An 18,228-nucleotide genomic window follows, 5' to 3' on the forward strand; every position below is an offset into this window, starting at 1 on the left:
TTATTTAATTCGATGTTTCTCGATAAATTTAAACAAAAATAAATTAATCTTCCCAAAACAAACCTACCAATTATCTAAAATTCTAAACCAATCGGATAAACATTTCGGCGATTTAAAAGGTTGTTAATGTTATGTGCCCTTAAGTATTTGGGCCTATAGGCCCAAATTAGAATGGGAATTTGGGCCTTATGATTATATTTCTATTACCTGTTTTAATGATTTTTTTTCTTTGATCGTATCTCGATTTAATCATCTTCTCCGACGAGGTTGTTGCTCTCCGGTATCGGAGATGATGGGCTCAACGCTGTTCAGGAAGAGCTGTTTAGTTCTGAGAGGGAATTGTTTACTTCTCCGATCGTTTTCCGCTAACGTTGGGGAAATTTCCGACGCATCAGCTGAAATAGCGGGAATCCTCAACAAGGCGAACTGGCGTGACGCCTTAGTATCTTCGAATCTCTCGGTGGAGATAAATCCAGACGTTGTTCTCTCCGTTTTACGATCCAAGCGCGTCAATGATCCCGCCAGGCTTTTGAGTTTCTTCAATTGGGTCGATTCTCAAAAAGTTACGGAGCAGAAGCTAGATTCGTTTTCGTTTCTCGCTTTGGGTTTGTGTAGTTTGGGTAGTGTTGGGCAAGCTCACTGTGTTGTAATCCGGATGATTGAGAGGAAGTGGCCTGTAGCTGAGGTTTGGAGTTCAGTTGTGAGATGTTCGCGAGAGTTTTCGGGAACGAGTGATGAAGGAGTTCTATTTGGGATCTTGATTGATGGATATTTTGAGAAAGGGTTTTTAGATGAAGCTGTTTTTGTGATCTCTAGCATTATGAATCTGGGATTGGTTCCTGATTCGGCAAGGTGTAATCATTTGTTGGATGCGTTTTTGAAGAGGAATCGGCTGGATTTGTTTTGGGATGTGTATAATGGAATGGTTGAGAGAAATGTAGTATTTGATGTTCACACTTATGAAAAGTTGATTGTTGCACACTGCAGAGCTGGGAATGTTCAGATGGCAAAAGATGTTCTTCTCAGAACCGAAGAAAAATTCGATTCGGTGACTGTGACTGTGTATAGTTTGGTAGTTGAAGTTTTTTGTAAAAAAGGAGATCTGGATGAAGCATTTGAGCTGAAGAAGTCGATGATTTGCAAAGGATTGGTGCCATCGAAACAATCGTACAATATATTTATGGATAGGTTGTGTAAGCGAAAGAGACTAGAAGACGCTAAATCGTTGCTGGTAGAGATGAAAAGTTTTGGCTTGTTTCCTGATAATTTTGCTTCTAGTATACTGATTGAGGGTTTACTGAAAGGCAGAGATGCAGACGCTGCAAATGGGCTAGTCCATGAGATGGTTTCTCATGGAATTAACATTGATCCTAAGATGTATGATTCTTTTATTTGCGTGATGTCAAAGGATGGGGCGATGGAGAAGGCAAAGGCTCTCTTTGATGGGATGATCGCATCCGGAGTGATACCAGGTGCTCGGGCTTATGGTAGTTTGATTGAGGGATACTTTCGAGAAAAGAATGTACTTAAGGGTTATGAGTTATTTGTTGAAATGCAAAAGAAGAACATTGTCGTCTCTCCTTATACTTATGGTACAGTGGTAAAAGGTATGTGTTCTTCTGGGGATCTTGATGGAGCTTATGACATTGTGAAGGAAATGGGTGCAAGCGGTTGCAGACCGAACGTGGTTATATATACAACACTGATCAAAACCTTTCTCCAGAAAAGTAGGTTTGGAGGTGCGGTGAGGGTTTTAAAAGAAATGAAGGAACAAGGAATTGCACCAGACACTTTTTGCTACAACTCCCTTATAATTGGCCTTTCAAAGTCCAAAAGAATGGACGAAGCAAGGTCTTATCTGGTTGAAATGGTAGAGAACGGATTAAAGCCTGATGCTTTCACCTATGGGGCTTTTATCAGTGGATATATAGAGGCAGGGGATTTTGCATCTGCAGATAAGTATGTGAAAGAGATGCTGGAATTTGGTGTGATTCCAAATAAGGTCTTTTGCACGGGTCTGATCAACGAGTATTGCAAAAAGGGTAAAGTAATAGAGGCGTGTACAGCATTCAGATCCATGGTTGAACAAGGGATTCCGGGGGATGCTAAGATGTACACTGTTCTTATGAATGGTCTTGTTAAAAACGGTAAAGTAAATGATGCGGAGGAGATTTTCCAGGAAATGCGTGGAAAGGGTATTACACCCGATGTGTTCTCTTATGGTACACTCATTGATGGGTTTTCGAAGTTGGGAAATACAGAGATGGCATCTCGTATTTTTGATGAGATGGTTCAAGAAGGTGTGACTCCTAATGTCATCATATACAACATGTTGCTCGGTGGCTTCTGCAGGTCTGGTGAAATCGAAAGAGCTAAGGAATTTTTTAATGGAATGTCAGGAAAAGGTTTCCCACCTAATGCAGTGACTTACTGTACAATCATAGATGGATGTTGCAAATATGGGGATCTAGCGGAGGCTTTTCGGTTATTTGACGAGATGAAACTAAAGGGATTAGTTCCTGATAGTTTTGTGTACACAACACTTGTGGATGGGTGTTGCAGATGGAACGATGTGGAAAGAGCTATCACCATCTTTGAGACAAACGAGAAGGGTTGTAGTTCTACTACCGGCCCCTTCAATGCTTTGATCAATTGGGTTTTCAAGTTTGGAAAAACAGAAGATAAATCAAAATGGATAAATTTGCTCATAGATGGGTCGCTTGATAGGCATGGCAAGCCCAATGATGTAACATACAACATTATGATAGATTATTTATGCAAGGAAGGAAATTTGGAAGCTGGAAAAGCGCTTTTGCAGGACATGAAGAAGGCAAACCTGATGCCTACTGTTGTAACTTACACATCTCTTCTAAACGGGTATGATATAATGGGTAGAAGATCTGAAATGTTTGCTATATTCGACGAGGCTATTGCCTCAGGAATTGAACCAGACAACATAATGTACAGTGTGATCATCAATGCTTTCGTGAAAGAAGGGATGACGACAAAAGCACTTATGTTCATGGATCAGATGTTTGCCAAGAACGCTGTTGTGGACGGGTGTAAGCTAAGTGATTCAACTTGCCGGGCTCTACTCTCTGGTTTTGCTAAAGTGGGAAAAATGGACGCAGCTGAGAAGGTTATGCAGAATATGATTCGACTCAAATATATTCCCGATTCTTCGAGTGTTATTGAGCTAATTAATGAGGGTTGCATCTCCCCAAACCAAAGGATGGAAGCGGATGCTGCTCCATAGATTGTAAAAGAAAAGCCAAAAGCAGATAGACTTCCTTCTTTTTCGTTATGGCTAAATAGGAGACAGCTGGTTTTACCTCTGGTTTACGGCAAATTTCTTGGCCGACTTGAAAATTGCTGAAGGGTTGCGCCAAAAGGTAACATTGATCCTAACCTGATCTATTATTCTTTAAAAGCTTTGTCCTCTCACTTTTTGATGGTCTTGAACTGGGTATCACCAGACGAATCTACTCCGTCTCAGTCTTCTGATTGTCAAACTGTCTGACCAGATATAGGTCTTACCTAAACTTAAGGCAAGCTGGTTGGGATGGATATGTAATTGTTTTTTTTTTGTTGAGTTACCATTACGATTGCTGTTCCTGGAAGAGCTTGGGTCATCTCAGGAACTCATCTGGACCAATTCAATTTGCTTGAGAACGGATTTGCCTTGGTTCACTTCTCTGCAGTTTTCATCATGATGATGACACTAGGAAGTTGACGACGAATGGGAGACACATATGAGCTGTTTAAACTGCAATTTCTTCGATATTTAAGGCCAGAGATAGCAGGTTTTTAACAAATGAACCCTCCTGACTACTCCTGATCATGTCTAGCGTCAATAAATCTTCATTAAAGCTTGTAAAATATTTGATGTTACAATGAAGTCATTAACAGTTTTTTTGGGGTTAAAAATTGATGGTCATATTGATGAACAGAGAACATTATTTTTTTTTTTTTTGGTCAAAAAACAAAGAACATTTTATAATCCTATATTCCCTCCGTTTCATAAAGAGTGTCGTTTTAAGGTTTTATTTTTGTTTCACAAAGAGTGTCGTTTTATATTTTCAATGCAAAATTTTAAACAATATTCCAGTTTTAACCTTATTAGTTTAATGTATTTATTAGATAAAAACAAGTTATTTAATATATTAATAAGAGATAAAATTTATTTTTAATAATTTTCTTAATATGTGTGAAAAATGTCAGAATGACACTATTTATGAAACAGAAGGAGTATTATACAACTTTTTTTCTCGAAAGGTGACAATACAGAAGAATCAAATGACAACATAATGGATTAAGGATTTGATTTGTCATAATGATAATGATGAATGTAAATCTGTCTGCCTGATTCAAAGCAGGTTTTCTCGATGGGTAAAACCACAAATTCTACTTGAAAACACAGCTGACAGAAAAACACACAATGGTGTCTGTCTTTTCATTACCCAAACAATGTAAATAAACATTTCATAGTGAAACCAAAACAAAAGGCGTCATCTTATAGAACATACAACCCCATAAAACGACCATATGTACACCAGAGTATAAACCAGTATATCAACCTATCAAGCACCAACGAAAAATCTACATGTATTCTCTACGCTCTTCATGAACAAATCGCCAATTATATGGGCCAAAAAAAAGTAAACGAAACGAACTAAAAGGCGGAAAAAAGGCGAAAAGAGTTCAGGTAGAGCATCACTCTTCTAGTGCTATACCATCCTGCTTTCTGTGCAATAAGCAAATCAGATGGTTATTTTTGATTCATCAGTGTTATCATCTTTTGGAGTCTGTTAATAAAGCAATCAGTTCGCTGTCGTTGAGGTCTGTCTCTGAAGCATATTTAGCTGGTACGTTATTCTCTTTATCTACAACATTTGGATCTCCTCCCCTGTGATTGAATCATTGCATCAGACTTATAATGATTTTCCAATTCAACCTCCATGATTGATAAAACCAGAACTAAGAATTTATATGGAGTTTACCTCATCAGTAGCAACCTTGCAATTGCATATCTCCTGCTGATGATACAATGATGAAGTGGAGTCCGACCTTTTGAATCTGTTGCATTTATTTTTGCGCCATACTGAAGCAATAGTTCCACCATACCGATATCCGCAGAAAGACAAGCAAGGTGAAGCAAAGAGCAGTCGTTTGAAGTTTCTTCTCGGACCATACTTTCCCCGTTCCCTCTCGAGTTAGAATATCCCTCTGGATTCTCTTGAAATTCCTCTTCAATGCTCTTGAACTTGGCTTCAAGGGTTTCCTCCTTCGCTTCCAGTTGCATCATCTTTGCTAAGGGCAAAGACACAGTGTACGATGCTTGTCCACGTAAGGCATTCACATCTGCTTCAGAGCAGACAATGTGTCTGTAAACTGATTTCTTGTCGTTGGCACGGACATTCTCCCATATCTCTTGGAAAACTGCCTGGAAATGCTGACTGTCTATTGCTTTGCGGACAAAAATCCTCTCTGAATACTGTAATTAGCCATTGAAATAAGCAATTGACAGACATGAGATCTTCAAACACTTAGCTTATTTAACTCACAGACTGATATAATACCTTTGCGTGTATGAAGAGCTCTTTCACAGAAATGGGATCATTGAAACCAGGCTTCCTTGCAAGAAACTTTCGTGGTCGATCTGACTTGGGAGTGCTAAAACACAGAAAAATATTTAAGAAAATACACGTAAGGAGTAGTTTCGTCTTCTTGCAAATACAACTGATGACTGATGAGTCACTTACCCCGAAGACCTACTGGCACTTGAAGATCTACTCTCTGAGTTCAACATCTCCTCCCACACTGAGTTTACATATACGTTGCCCAACGATTGGAATAAGGTCAAGACCGATGGTTCCCATACTTTAACATCAAGAGTGAGCGATCTGACCTGCACGACAAGGTTGAATACTTTATACCAATTCTGTAGAGCTACTTAAAAATGGGAAAATCATGACTACCTCCTTGTGAGAAGTCTGAGAGATTGAAAGTGTTCGATTTTAATGGCTTACCTTTGAAATGTGAACACCAAGGTTACGATGTATACCAGAACATTCAATACATATGAGGACTCCGAGATTCAAAGAGGCCCAATCGGGTTCAGGAGCCCCACAGTCTGCACATTTCTCATTCCCCAAGACTCTTGTCAAGACATCAATTGGCTTTTCAGTCTTTGCCATATCATGTTGCTGCAAGCACCCTGAGAACCTCGAACGGTTTCCTCCTGTCATGGGATTGTCAAGTGTGGATTCTCCACTTTCTGCCTGCTCGATATCATATGGATCTGCTAAAGAACCGGAATCACTTGCAGAGAAAGTATCACCTCCGTCCACTGTAGAAAGACGCTGATGCAGTTGCAAGTGATGATATTTTTAGTGAAAACCGATAACGGGTCACCCAAGAAAGAATCAGCTGTAATAGCATATGAAATCGTACCATGATTGCTCTTTCAGGTGTCTGGAAACTGAGCAAAGAAGCAATTACTCCAGTTATCTTCTCGATCCAGTCCATCTGATCCTGCGCATTCTCTGCCTACATCAATAACACATTGAAGAAATTCTGGTCAGTCGGACGGGATGGAAGAGAACACCTCATGTAAGAGTGTACTGACTATTCCATAGGAGACGAAATTAATGATCATTTTACTTTAAAGTCATGTTCTCCCTAATATACCTGCAATGTATAAACTTTTGTTGGCGAAATAATTCGAAAGCAGAATCTTAGATCGGTCTGATCTGCATCAACTTTGATCGTTGAGGTCAGCAGATTCACAGTGTGACGCGCAACTGGTTTTTCATCATGCACACCACCGTGGTAATGGGAAGACAGCCACCGACTTAGCAGCCCAGGACTGTTTTCTGAAGTCATATTCCTATGAACAACAGACCGGCTTCCATTTCCCTGATACATCGAGCTTCAAAAATTCAGTAAAGATATGATATATTACAAACGTTATCGATATGTTTTTTCAAGGAAGGATCAAAAACACAATTGTTTTTCGTTTTGCAACTTACTGAAGACCAATTCCATGGCTTGCGGTAATAATATAGCATCCCACGGCTGTCAAGGATGAAGAATCTTCTTTTCCAGTCACCTCTCAAGTTTGAGGAACGTTTAGACAGATACCCTTGTCTTATGGTCTGAACCTGGAGGACAGTACCGCCAACAGATAAATATATATATAAAAAAAACTGTATCAAGATATGAGAGCAGTTCGCTGAAATAGCCTCAGTACAAAAGATACTTCGTTACCTTTCCTTTTGCAGCAGATTGCATGACAGCCTCTATGACTTTCTGTGAGTTTCTTGAGTTATGTCTCATGCCATCTCCTGTTGGAGAACCATTTGAGTTTCTAGTTTCTCGATCAACTTGCCTTTGGTACTCTTGCATCCTTTCATTAAGTGATTGCATCTCATAGTTTGCACATTCTCTAGACTGGTGTGCGTAAGCCAACACCTGCCATACAATTTCAATTAAACACAGATAATCCATGGACTATCGCTTGGATAAGAAAGGCTCCATCTGATGTATTAAATCAAAAGACAAGAATCTTGCTACAAGAAGTCTTGTATTATCAGACCTGATTGATAAAAGGCTCCATTTGATGTAGTAGCTCATATCCCTGTAAGAAGGAATCACTTGTGAGAAAGAGAATCAAGTAATTCATGTCAGGAAACAGCAAAAGAGACTCTTGTAGATAGGTTTGTAAAACCAAGCTGGCTGGTTCCAGGTAAAGAAAATTATTTGTGTTTCATGCTTCTAAAAATTGTTTTTAAGAAAAATCTTGCCTGTTTGAAGAAACGAAGATGAGCATCCATTGTCCCGCTTACTGCTTCCAAAAACTCAAATCTCTTTTTAGCTTCCGCATTAGAGAGTGCACTAACCTGGCCAAGAAGACGTAAGCAAACATTATGTACGGTTATATAATAGAATCCGTTATTCTGGTAGCATTAGAATACAAGGTAGTTACCAGATGAAACCGGGCTTGCTCAAACGTCGTTCTTGCGTTATGTAGGTCCTGAAATGTCTCTCTACCAAGATTAGTTTTTCCAGAAAAAAATAAAAAGTGAAGGTTATCTGTGACTCAGTGAGACTTTTTAAAAGTAACAATATTTTAAATACCTCCTCAATTGTGGCAGCTACATCCAATCGCGTACTCTTCCTTAACGATAGATATTTCTCTCGTGCCTGTTTCATTCAGATGCACATAAATGAAGATACATACAAATTTTCAAGCAGTAAAAACCATAAATTTAATCAGTTGACATATTTTGACGCCATTCAACGAACCTGATCGTATATAATGGAAGCTTTGTCAAACCGTTTACGTGCTTCCTGAGTGACAGAAATTAAAGATATATATAAGTCCGGAGCAATTCAGAGAAAATGATGAACATAGCGCAAAAATTTGAAAGGATTAACCAGAGTTATTTTCCAAAATCTTTCGCACGGTATGTATTACTACAAACATACCTTAACTTCTTGGACATTAACATTCACAAATTGAAGTAACCGATCATTCAACATGTGTTCTACCTGAAAAGTGTTCACAAGGCATCATAGGTTAGTTATGCACTTCTTCAACATACAGCGACTATATGGAAGGACGAACAAAAATAAAACAATTCTCTACAAATACATGATTTTCAACAAAAGAAACGCGACTCAGCAAAATATAGGCAGATAAAAAAAACGGGGCCATCCTTTGTAAGAGGCATTGGACTTTAGTACCTGGGAACGAAGAACTTCCTTGTATGTCCCAATTTCTCGTAGAGCAATTGTGAATTTTGTCATTACAGGACCTGGGAAAATAAACATATTTTCAGATAAATTTAATGTGCATGAAAGAAGCAAAAGAGATAATGCAGAGCTCAGTTTATACAGAAACAAGGGAGTTACCTCCAAAAGCAACACAGATGGGATCATTATGGCCTCCTCCGAAGGATTCAAGTGCATTTACAAAGCCAATATCTGCATCATACCCTTCTCCGAGTCCGTCCCTAATAACAACACAAAGAAAAATCAGAACACAAAATATATCTTAATCACAGAGCTGAATAAAGTGCAAGAGCTTACGTATATTTTCTGCATCCTTTATAAAACCTTAAGCATCGCATTCGCAGCAACTCCGCACTCTCTTCCATACATTGCATCTGTTGCACCACAAAAAGTTTGCAGAACCAAAGGTTTACTCTATCACTATAATTTGGCGCAGATTCAACAACAATAACGAAGGACTTACGATTACAGGTCAAACCACAAAGAAAATGACGAATCTAAAGTGAAGAGAAAAGATGAAGCAGTAATAACATCTCAGATTATTAAATCGAAGTCAACTCCTAGATTTTGACATCTAGACAAAGCAAATTACAAGGAACAGACATTGCGAATTTCATACAGAAAGAGCCTCACAAATCAATCACCATCATATTCAATTAATTTTGGCTTAACCATCTATCTTCTTAATCGGATTGAAATTGATGAAATATTACAAGTTCCTGATACATTGCTTCCTCCAGATTTCCACAATGTATCTGATATTAGAGGCCATTACTCAACGGAAACCAATTTAAAATGCTCTTTGATCATGGAAATGGCACGAGAGGTTGTACAAAACATATCCATTTCTCTCTCTCTCTCTCTCTCTCTTGAGCAATGGAATAAATGGCTAGAAACAGAGACGACCGAAACGCTTTACAGAATTTCAATTTAAAAATTAAAAAACCTGTTGCCGAAACATGGGCGAATCATCGAGCTTAGCGAAATGCATTTTTCACCGGGAAAAGCAAGAGACCCAGAACGATCCTCCTCCTCCGTCTTCTTCTTCTTCTTCTTCGTCGTCGTCTTCCTCAGCTTGGAAAATTAGAAATTCCGATTACCGGAGACGCGGACAGAGCTAATTACGGTGTTTTTTTTCCCACCCAAAAAAAAAACGACAAAAAAGAAAAATGTTTTGTTTTGTTTTATCTTTTTTGGAAAATCAAAAGCCTTTTTGGGGATTAGGGTTGGTTGAGAAGTGGGAAAATGGGCGGAAAATAAGGGAAAAGATCGTGCGATGGAGAAAAACACACAAAAACAAAAACAAAAAAAATACTCCACTCTTTGTTGTGGTGATCGTGTTCGTGTACAAAACCTTGACATCTTCCATGGCTGTCATTTATATAATATTTAAAAGGCAAGTTTATAATAAATTTTGTATTTGGAGGGAATAATTTTTTTTTCTGTTTTCAACAGTATTAGAGAAATCCATGAAGGCATGAACAACCTAAGATATGAGACTTGAAACAGACCGGATTAGTTTTTTAAATGAAGGATAATTGAGTTAATTAGCTGTGGAAGATTGCTTAGATTTACAGGCATGAGGCGTCATAGATTCGCGAGCATTGTAAACTGAGAAAATTTACAGCAAATTGATTAAAAGGAAATCCATTGTAGAGTTGACTTTAAAATTGAAAATTCCGAGAGGAGAACATCCTCCCTCACTAAACGTGTGAGAAACTACAAAATACTCCAACGAATATCCCGTTTCTTCTCTTCTTCTACTAATTTTCCCGTCAACATCAAGCTTATCAGTTTTGAAAATTCAGCAATTCAAAGTAGTATATCTATGTTTTTTTTAATATAACAAAACCGGAACATAGTAGATTCAGTAATATTTTGGTTTTCCAAAACTCGGATAGTAGAACATCCTTTCATCGGTTAAATGGTTTACCGAATCGGGCTTTTAATCTTTCTCCAGTGCTTACAAAAAAAAAAAAATGAATATGACGTTTTGATTTTTTTTTTCCCCGGCGAATGCGAGAATTTTGTTTCCGGCGAATGTGACGTCTTGGTTATACAGCGAAAAAAGAGAAATAAAGTGTCTATATTTCCAAAATTTCAAGTGTCACTAAAGTAAGAGCAAAATGAAATTCTCCGACTAAAATGTGATTTTCTGAAAAATAGACAAAATAACTTTAAAATAAATAAGAAAATCTCATGCATTTGGCTGCAACAAGAAGCTTCAGAGTCTGGTGAAAAAAAAGGGAAACTGAGAATCAGAGATTGTTTTTTAACCTGGGAGAGAGGTTGAAAGCTTCAGCCAAAGAGACGGCTCATTAATCCAAATCCTTTCTTTTCTTTCTTCGTCCTGTTTTCAATAGACGGGAACTCCAAGTTGTGGTAGGCAAGGTCTAGAACGATTGGATTTCGCGGTATCGATTGGAATGCGGGTGGAAACCGTTCAATCTTTGGTGCGGTTTTCGTGTTTGAATCGCCAACCGCAGATTCATACACATCGAGTTTGTCCAACAGGTATTTCTCCACCTGGTTTTAACATATGAGATAAAGAGAAGGAAAAACCATTAGAGTGCAACTTCATTATGAGACATTGCAACATAATAACTCGAAATCCGCAAACACAATGCAAAACTTCTGGTGAAAAAAATCAAGGTTTAATCACTCAGGAGGATGTGCCAATATGATCAGAAATTAATCACATCGGGCACGAATTTTGTTAGACATAATTTTCAGACCCCAGGAGTATTTGGATGTTAGAAGAAACTTATCAGATAGAACGTGATATGGGGAGTTTTATACCATCAGCCACATCAAGATAGCATGAACTAGGAAACAGGAGGTAAAATAGTGTGGCTGTACCTTGGTGGCTGTATCGTTTAGTGATATAGTTGAGATTCTATTTGACAGATTCTCTGGTGCCTTCTCTTCCTCCATAATCCCGGTAGCATGTTCTACGCAGCTATTAGCTCTGCTTTCTTTGCTCAGTGTCTTCAGTTCCTGGATTGTTCCCTGAGAATTATTATACAAAAAAAAAAGTCAAAACTAATATTCCTTTAGTGAATATGATATCTCTGATACGAAACGTCTTTAACGACAATTCAGGCTGCTTATAATTACACCATCAACATATTATCCCTATCCGGTCGACATGAAGCGGTACATAGTACTGCTATTCAATGACCACGCATGACATAACCAATAAAATGATAAGTAGATACCTCATCTTTGTTTGCTATGCTCTGAAACTTATCCAGGGCATCTTCAGCAAGAGATCGAGCACGACAATACAAGGCATATGCTTCAACCCTTTTTCCTGCTAGACTATATGACTTAGCCAAGTAGAAGCACCTGAAAAGAGATTCCAGATAATATCATTAGCTTATTCAATCAAGGGTGTATGAAAATAACTATTCTTATAACGACTTCTCAAATGGAAAGAACTGTGTGACTATTTTGAGACAGGAGCTAAAAAAAAATAATAAGTGGTTCTAATATAGACCAAAAAGTAGGTGACGAGGAATGACCAGCAATCAGATTCCTAATTTAATGAATAAACTTTTTTAATATTATGTATCACTAAGGATTTAATAAAGGGCTTGGAGGAGCTCAACTCTAACCAAAGATGCTAAAATCAAGTGAAAGGTAAAGGAAGCCCACAACTCAATAGCAACCGCCCTACAAAGATACAATAACGTGGGAGAAGAACTAAACCTTTCAGCACGGAAGGCCAAGCTTTTGCGCTGACACTCTTCTTCAAAGGCAATCTCTTCAGGTTTCCTGTCTCTTCCAGAGCTAATGAGATCAGAAAGATCAGCGACATTCTGAAAAAACGAAACACAGATGATGTCCCCTCGATGGTTTAAACAAACAAAATCCGCTTCTGAAGAATACCAGGTAAACAGTGGTTACCTGTAATAGAAGGTCATACAATCGAACAAGCTCCTCAGGCCTAGTAACCTTTTCACTTTTATCATCACGTTTCCTGTTCAGTTTACTCTTTGCTACTTTAACCAACAACTGGTTCCGTTCAATGGTTCTTTGTCCTAGCACAGCTCCAACAGCTTTGTCCAGACCATTTAGGTCATCTTTAACAGATTCAGCATTTCCTGCACTTACCTAAAAATAGTATGCTCCTTAGTTCAATCAATCAAAGAAACATCAATGCACCAAACAAAGAGGTGCCCTTAAGGTTTGAGATGAACAAACTTGTCTACAATTTAAATTATAAGGGTAAACCTATTCGGTGAATCCAATCAATAAATCAGAAGATGTATTATAAATTCACTCACCAAGTCACTGCGTATGGTGTTCCTGGCATCATGATATGCAGTGAATAATTTATCAAATATGGTTAGCTTCTTCTCTGCAGGGAGAGATTCTGCTATTGGACCCTGTAGCTCCTTCTCAAGTTCTTGGGCTGAACAAGGAACAACGAAGAAAAGCCTCAGTGAGGTGCTTAAAATTCTATAAAGGCAGTTTAAATTAATAGAGTAACGCATAACAGGAACTCCACTGTAAAGGCAAACCAAACTTTTCCAAGATCTAGGACTATGCTAGCAGACAAAATTTGTCAGCATGATAAAGTAATTCAAGAAGAGAGGATAAGGAAAAAGTTGGTAAAACCTTTTAAAATAGAAACCCGTGATTTTGGGTTGGAAACTGGAAATCTGTAGCCAAGCCAATTAAACTCTGTAAGAGATGCAGCTTGTTGAGATCTGGCCTCTTCCATAGCAGCCTACGTGACAGTGAGCAATATACAATTAATAGACCAAAATGTTTGAGGGTCTGAGAAATATTTCACCACTAATAACCATTGCAAGACATTCACGAGTACCCAAGATCGTATAAATCTGGTAATCATGTGTGTTGGTCACAGGTCAATAGCGAGACACTAAGTTCCTAACAACAGATCGAAAAACTAACAGACAAAAAATTCTGCTGCAGCAATTATGTGGATTTATTGAAACATATATAGACAGTTACTTGCCTTGGTGGTGAGGCTGACAAAAAATGATATTTTGATCGTGAATATTTATACGTACCTCTATCTTTGCTTTAAAAAGATCCAATGCAGGGCCTTCCATCTCACCAATCTGAAGAAGTTCAGATGTCTGCAAGTTTGATTTGCCAATTTTGTGTAGGCAGTACCGAATACTAGGCTCAAGCTCCTCAACCCGTTCCCGGCAAAGAACTTGATTCTCCAGATCACCATATTTCCCGAGTTCCTCATAAACAGCTCTGCAACGGGAATAAGTTTGAGAAACAAAACCTACCAAATTGTAAAATGAGGATATCGAACAAAAACAAACCTCGCGCTCTTGAAACATGCCAACGCAGTTTCCCAATTTTGATCTTGCTCAAACAACAGAGTGCCTTTCATATATGATGCATATGCCTATAACACAGTAAGATAAAGCATAAAGACTCATGACGTGCGTTTATAGAGTACACATGCATTTTACACGAAACAAGTAAGCTAAGCCTAAAACAGAGGTATTCTATTCTTCCATTCAAGGCAGTAGATAGCTTAGATCTATATTTATGGATACTGCGAAATTTGGGGTCACTGAAATACCTCAGCTTCCAGTGATGTCCTGGAATCTGTCTTAATAGAGCACAAACTTGAGAAAAGTGATCCCCATTTAACTGCCTTCCTCAGCCTCCCAATTAAATATATCCGCTGCCGTGCATTAGGCCCATCTGGTAGCTGTCTTTTTTCCATTGCATGGCTCCATGCTCTTTCCGCCATATAGAAAACCACATGAAGAAACCTACGTATTTCAATTAAATACACTGTGAGTACAACAAAATCAATTATTACTTTCTAGAGGAAGCAACAACTGAGCCGTCACATTCTTTCTTTAATATTCAGCTAAACGCAAGATCACAATAAACCAGGAATTTAGGTACTTAAGTAACACCTCTCTAACAGCATCTTCAGCTTGGAAGGAATAACGATGAGAGCAACATAAGTACCTGACATCAGTGACAGTTGATTCAACTATGGCTCGTCGAGTGTATTTACCACGGCCATGAGTAAATTTCAAGGACTTGTACAGCCTCCTCAACCGTGCTGAGCAGTACCTCCTACACAAGAAGATAGCACAGAATGTAGAACATTACCTACTTTTTTATTTAAAAGACCGTGTAAGCCAATGAAAAGGTTTCATATTAATACCGATAGCGAGCATAGTCACCATGACGCAGACCATGTTGCGCCTGAGAAGATTTCATCAGCTGCAGAACTGAAAAGCCAAATGCAATGTTGCATAGATTAAAAAAAAAAACTTCGAAGACTTGTAGTTGATATAAAATTCACAGCAAAACCTTCACAAAAGTACGGTTCAATGAAACAACCAATGACCAAATTCGAGATTCCCGTAAGCAAAATTCCCGAACATGCAGATACTGCTTATCATGTATATTGTCATCATATCTTTTTGTTTTGAACTCAATACCAATTATCCTCAAGAAATATTAACACAAGCGATTGGGTAAAATTTGCATTCCCTGAAAAGAAAAGAAGAAAAACTAACCATTCATCGAGAACCTCGGAAGGATCTGTTCGGAGCTGTCGGATTTCGGATCGTCGATCTCCATTGCTGACATCTCGTTCTCTTTCTTCCCCATTAATCCACTGAATTCTAGCTAAAGCCTCGCTGAAAATAATACATCAAATAGGATAAGAGACCACGCGATAAATAGATTGAGAGCTTCATAAAACACGAGTACAGAACAAATACAGCAAAAAACGAATCGTGAAAACAAAGAGAAATTCATCCCAGCCAGCTCCATACTTTTGACTCGATGAGATGAATTGTTGGCAGTGAATATGGAATATTCCGATGCCGATGGCGATCAGCGGAGGCGTGCGAATTTCAGGTTTCGATCGACTCTTAAAAGTTCCCGAAGGGGGAGTACAACTAGTAACGGGGTGGCTAATATTGGGATTTTGGTAATCTGGCCTAGTTTAATTTGGGTAGATGTGGGCCTATAGGTCCATACTCATCCAATTTCGGCCCATATGACGATCTCCTCAAATATGAATCTTCCAAAACGATGTATTGCGCAACAAAATTAATTTGGGATACTAACTTTTTGGGAAGGTCGACTAGTTAAAACTTAAAATCAGATCAAATCTGTAAATGAACTTATGTAATCATTTTTAAAGTGCACAGGTCCCACTTTGAAATATAAAAAAAATTACACAAAATCTGTCTAATATAATTTTTTCACCATATTCCAATATTTTTGCCGAATTTGACTGTGTTCGACAAAAATAAAAAATTGGTTGGTAAACCCATATATATAGTATTTAACGTTATAGTTATAAAGTCAGCTTTGAATTGAACAAATATTTGTTGTCATCAGTTATAATAATAAAAAAAACAAATCAAAAGTGTAAAGTAAAAACAATATCTAATTATCAAAATTTAATAAAAACTGAAAACAATATTTAATGATATTTACCTTTTTGGATTTTGGCGCCGTAAATTAGATATTAGTTTTCTTTAGAATATGACACAGTCCAATGTAGATTGCTGACAGAAAATAAAATAGCACGGCATAATAAAATATTTCAGTGTATTATTAATTAAAAACTAATAGAAAATTAGTAGATAGACCGACGAAAAATCTATCTATACAGATAAACGGATCTGGAGAAGCGACCGAGTGGACCATTTTTAACAACCAAATAATTCAAAAATCATTATAATACCATTTAGTGTAATTATCCAATGATACCTAAAAAGTTTATATGATGTTCCATTGGTTATTGCTTCTGTCTTGCTTTTCTGTCCAATCGTGTTCTTCAAGATTTAGCACGTGAAGCCTTAATTTATACTGTTTATTTTCATGGTATATTAGTTTGATCTATTAAGTAGGTTAAATCAATATTATAGAATTTCCACTGCATATACAAATTTTGTTATATATGTTGATTCGTAAAAGAGTAATACCATAAAAACCAAAAAAATTGTGTGTTTCTTAAAACAACAAAATTAGCGTGTATTGTTGACAGAATTTACGATAAATTAAATAGGAAATAATTGACATTGATGACCAGTATGTTGTACTTGGAAGAATTAAAATATTAACATACGAGGGTTTTCATAAAATAAATGATTCTCTTGCCAATGATCTCATCCTCAAGTTTTGAATATCTTTAGATGTTAACTTAAGTATCATCATATGAGAATAATTTAAGACCCTAACTGTTCCAAACCTCCAAGGATGTAGGCATGTGAGACCAGCGTGACACAAGAAAGTCTATAACAAAGGGTTTATTAAATTTAAAAATTAAAGCGAATCTCGCTTGTTGATCTGAAGTTCATAGACGGTTTGGCATTGGTATGTAAACTATGCTGTACAAATTCAACACCGGTTAGGCCGCTCGGTTAGATAACGTCGTCTTCTTTGTTGTGTGACTTGTGAGTGTGGCACAAGATTTCTGTTGAAGAAGTGGATGGATGGATCCAACGGCTATTAAGAGAAGGATGCACAGAGTTTGTAGATGGGGAATAGGTAGATAAGTAGAGCCCGAGCCAGGATTTGCTGGTTCGGCTTTTGACGTGTAGACTAATGAATTTTTGACACGTGGATACGTTGAGAAGAGCATCTTTGAGAATAAATGCTTTTCTAATCCTTCACGCAGCGCCCAGCATTTAAAATTTCGGAGAGTGACCCTCTTTCTCACGCCACTCTCAGTCTCAGCCACTAAAACTCGGCTTATCTTCGTCGGCTCAGCTCGGCTTGGCTGGCAAATACAACATTGGAAATTTTCTCAAAACTCTGTCTTGCGAATTGCCTTGTTATATAGCTTGTAAAAACAAATATTAATACACTTGAATTTTATTTTGTTCGTTTCCAATCATTCGGTGGACAAGGTAAGAGATATGAATGTTATGACGAGTTGGATTAATACGAGTTCGTTTTGTAATACTCATATTTGAACTTGGTTTCGATCCCGTTTGATTTTTTTTTTATTCAATTTTGGTATAGCTAGTCCTCGTCTTAAGGGACCAAAAGTAGTAAAAGATTTACGTGATAATAAATCTAACCGGTTCAAGTCGGCTTGGTATGCTTTGAAATGCTTGGTATATACCATAGACATACATGTATATATTAACTTTCATTTAGTATCCAGTATATGTATCAATGTATGAGTGCAACAAATAAATAACGAATAGCTATATAAAGGGTCATTATGATCTTATGAATATACATCTGTGGGGGTGGGGGCAAATTACATCTTAGGGTATTTTGTATTCAACGAAATCAATGGATAAAAATGTTCGACGGAGATCCCAATACAAAACACTAAATTAATCTTCAAGCTAAGCATTTATATACAACAGAATACATAAATAGAAACTTTCATTCAAGTAATTCATTGAAAAAGAGGTACAGTGTTTGGAAATAACTCCACAG

At 37.6% G+C, this 18,228-nt stretch overlaps 3 protein-coding genes across 5 annotated transcripts; 1 reads left to right on the forward strand and 2 right to left on the reverse strand.

Annotated features, from left to right (window-relative positions):
* The first annotated feature begins 272 nt into the window (after positions 1-272).
* LOC18012801 (pentatricopeptide repeat-containing protein At5g61990, mitochondrial) lies at positions 273-3,948 on the forward strand. 3 transcript variants are annotated; one of them, XM_006394383.2, is made up of 2 exons: positions 273-3,392; positions 3,477-3,948. In XM_006394383.2, the coding sequence occupies exon 1, from the start codon at positions 290-292 to the stop codon at positions 3,254-3,256; it is 2,967 nt and encodes a 988-aa protein (XP_006394445.1). In that variant the 5' UTR covers positions 273-289; the 3' UTR covers positions 3,257-3,392; positions 3,477-3,948. The 3 variants fall into 3 exon arrangements, with proteins under 3 accessions (XP_006394445.1, XP_024006772.1, XP_024006773.1); XM_024151004.1 differs by having other exon boundaries at positions 3,525-3,948; XM_024151005.1 differs by having other exon boundaries at positions 3,702-3,948.
* A 565-nt stretch (positions 3,949-4,513) lies between these two features.
* LOC18011839 (ADP-ribosylation factor GTPase-activating protein AGD1) lies at positions 4,514-10,179 on the reverse strand. The gene is made up of 19 exons (XM_006394384.2): positions 9,743-10,179; positions 9,094-9,170; positions 8,917-9,017; positions 8,749-8,819; positions 8,491-8,553; positions 8,308-8,352; positions 8,140-8,205; positions 7,988-8,035; positions 7,806-7,901; positions 7,598-7,639; positions 7,270-7,473; positions 7,032-7,163; positions 6,691-6,918; positions 6,454-6,549; positions 6,030-6,362; positions 5,763-5,908; positions 5,580-5,673; positions 5,001-5,494; positions 4,514-4,906 (listed from the first exon to the last, which is right to left on the reverse strand). Exons 1-19 carry the CDS (start codon positions 9,785-9,787, stop codon positions 4,792-4,794), a joined length of 2,496 nt encoding a protein of 831 aa, XP_006394446.1. The 5' UTR covers positions 9,788-10,179; the 3' UTR covers positions 4,514-4,791.
* Positions 10,180-10,867: 688 nt separating this feature from the next.
* LOC18011840 (signal recognition particle subunit SRP68) lies at positions 10,868-15,730 on the reverse strand. Its single transcript, XM_006394385.2, has 14 exons — positions 15,594-15,730; positions 15,333-15,455; positions 14,975-15,041; positions 14,773-14,883; positions 14,372-14,567; positions 14,106-14,191; positions 13,839-14,034; positions 13,420-13,531; positions 13,086-13,213; positions 12,706-12,912; positions 12,508-12,617; positions 12,015-12,144; positions 11,656-11,805; positions 10,868-11,322 (listed from the first exon to the last, which is right to left on the reverse strand). Exons 2-14 carry the CDS (start codon positions 15,424-15,426, stop codon positions 11,095-11,097), a joined length of 1,815 nt encoding a protein of 604 aa, XP_006394447.1. The 5' UTR covers positions 15,427-15,455; positions 15,594-15,730; the 3' UTR covers positions 10,868-11,094.
* Positions 15,731-18,228: the final 2,498 nt, after the last annotated feature.

Source organism: Eutrema salsugineum, unplaced genomic scaffold, assembly GCF_000478725.1.
Source record: "Eutrema salsugineum unplaced genomic scaffold, Eutsalg1_0 scaffold_6, whole genome shotgun sequence".
NCBI lineage: Eukaryota > Viridiplantae > Streptophyta > Magnoliopsida > Brassicales > Brassicaceae > Eutrema > Eutrema salsugineum.

Bases quoted from the DNA above. Each gene is read 5' to 3' on its own strand.
- LOC18011840 (XM_006394385.2), bottom strand. From the start codon at position 15,426: ATGGGGAAGAAAGAGAACGAGATGTCAGCAATGGAGATCGACGATCCG. The intron at 12,618-12,705 runs GTAACCACTGTT...TCGTTTTTTCAG, and splicing joins TGTATGACCTTCTATTACAG to AATGTCGCTGATCTTTCTGA. The intron at 11,806-12,014 runs GTATCTACTTAT...AATAATTCTCAG, and splicing joins GCATAGCAAACAAAGATGAG to GGAACAATCCAGGAACTGAA.
- LOC18011839 (XM_006394384.2), bottom strand. From the start codon at position 9,787: ATGCATTTCGCTAAGCTCGATGATTCGCCCATGTTTCGGCAACAG. The intron at 8,206-8,307 runs GTTCGTTGAATG...TGAATGAAACAG, and splicing joins CTTCCATTATATACGATCAG to GCACGAGAGAAATATCTATC. The intron at 5,495-5,579 runs GTATTATATCAG...GGCTAATTACAG, and splicing joins AGCTCTTCATACACGCAAAG to TATTCAGAGAGGATTTTTGT.
- LOC18012801 (XM_006394383.2), top strand. From the start codon at position 290: ATGATGGGCTCAACGCTGTTCAGGAAGAGCTGTTTAGTTCTGAGAGGG.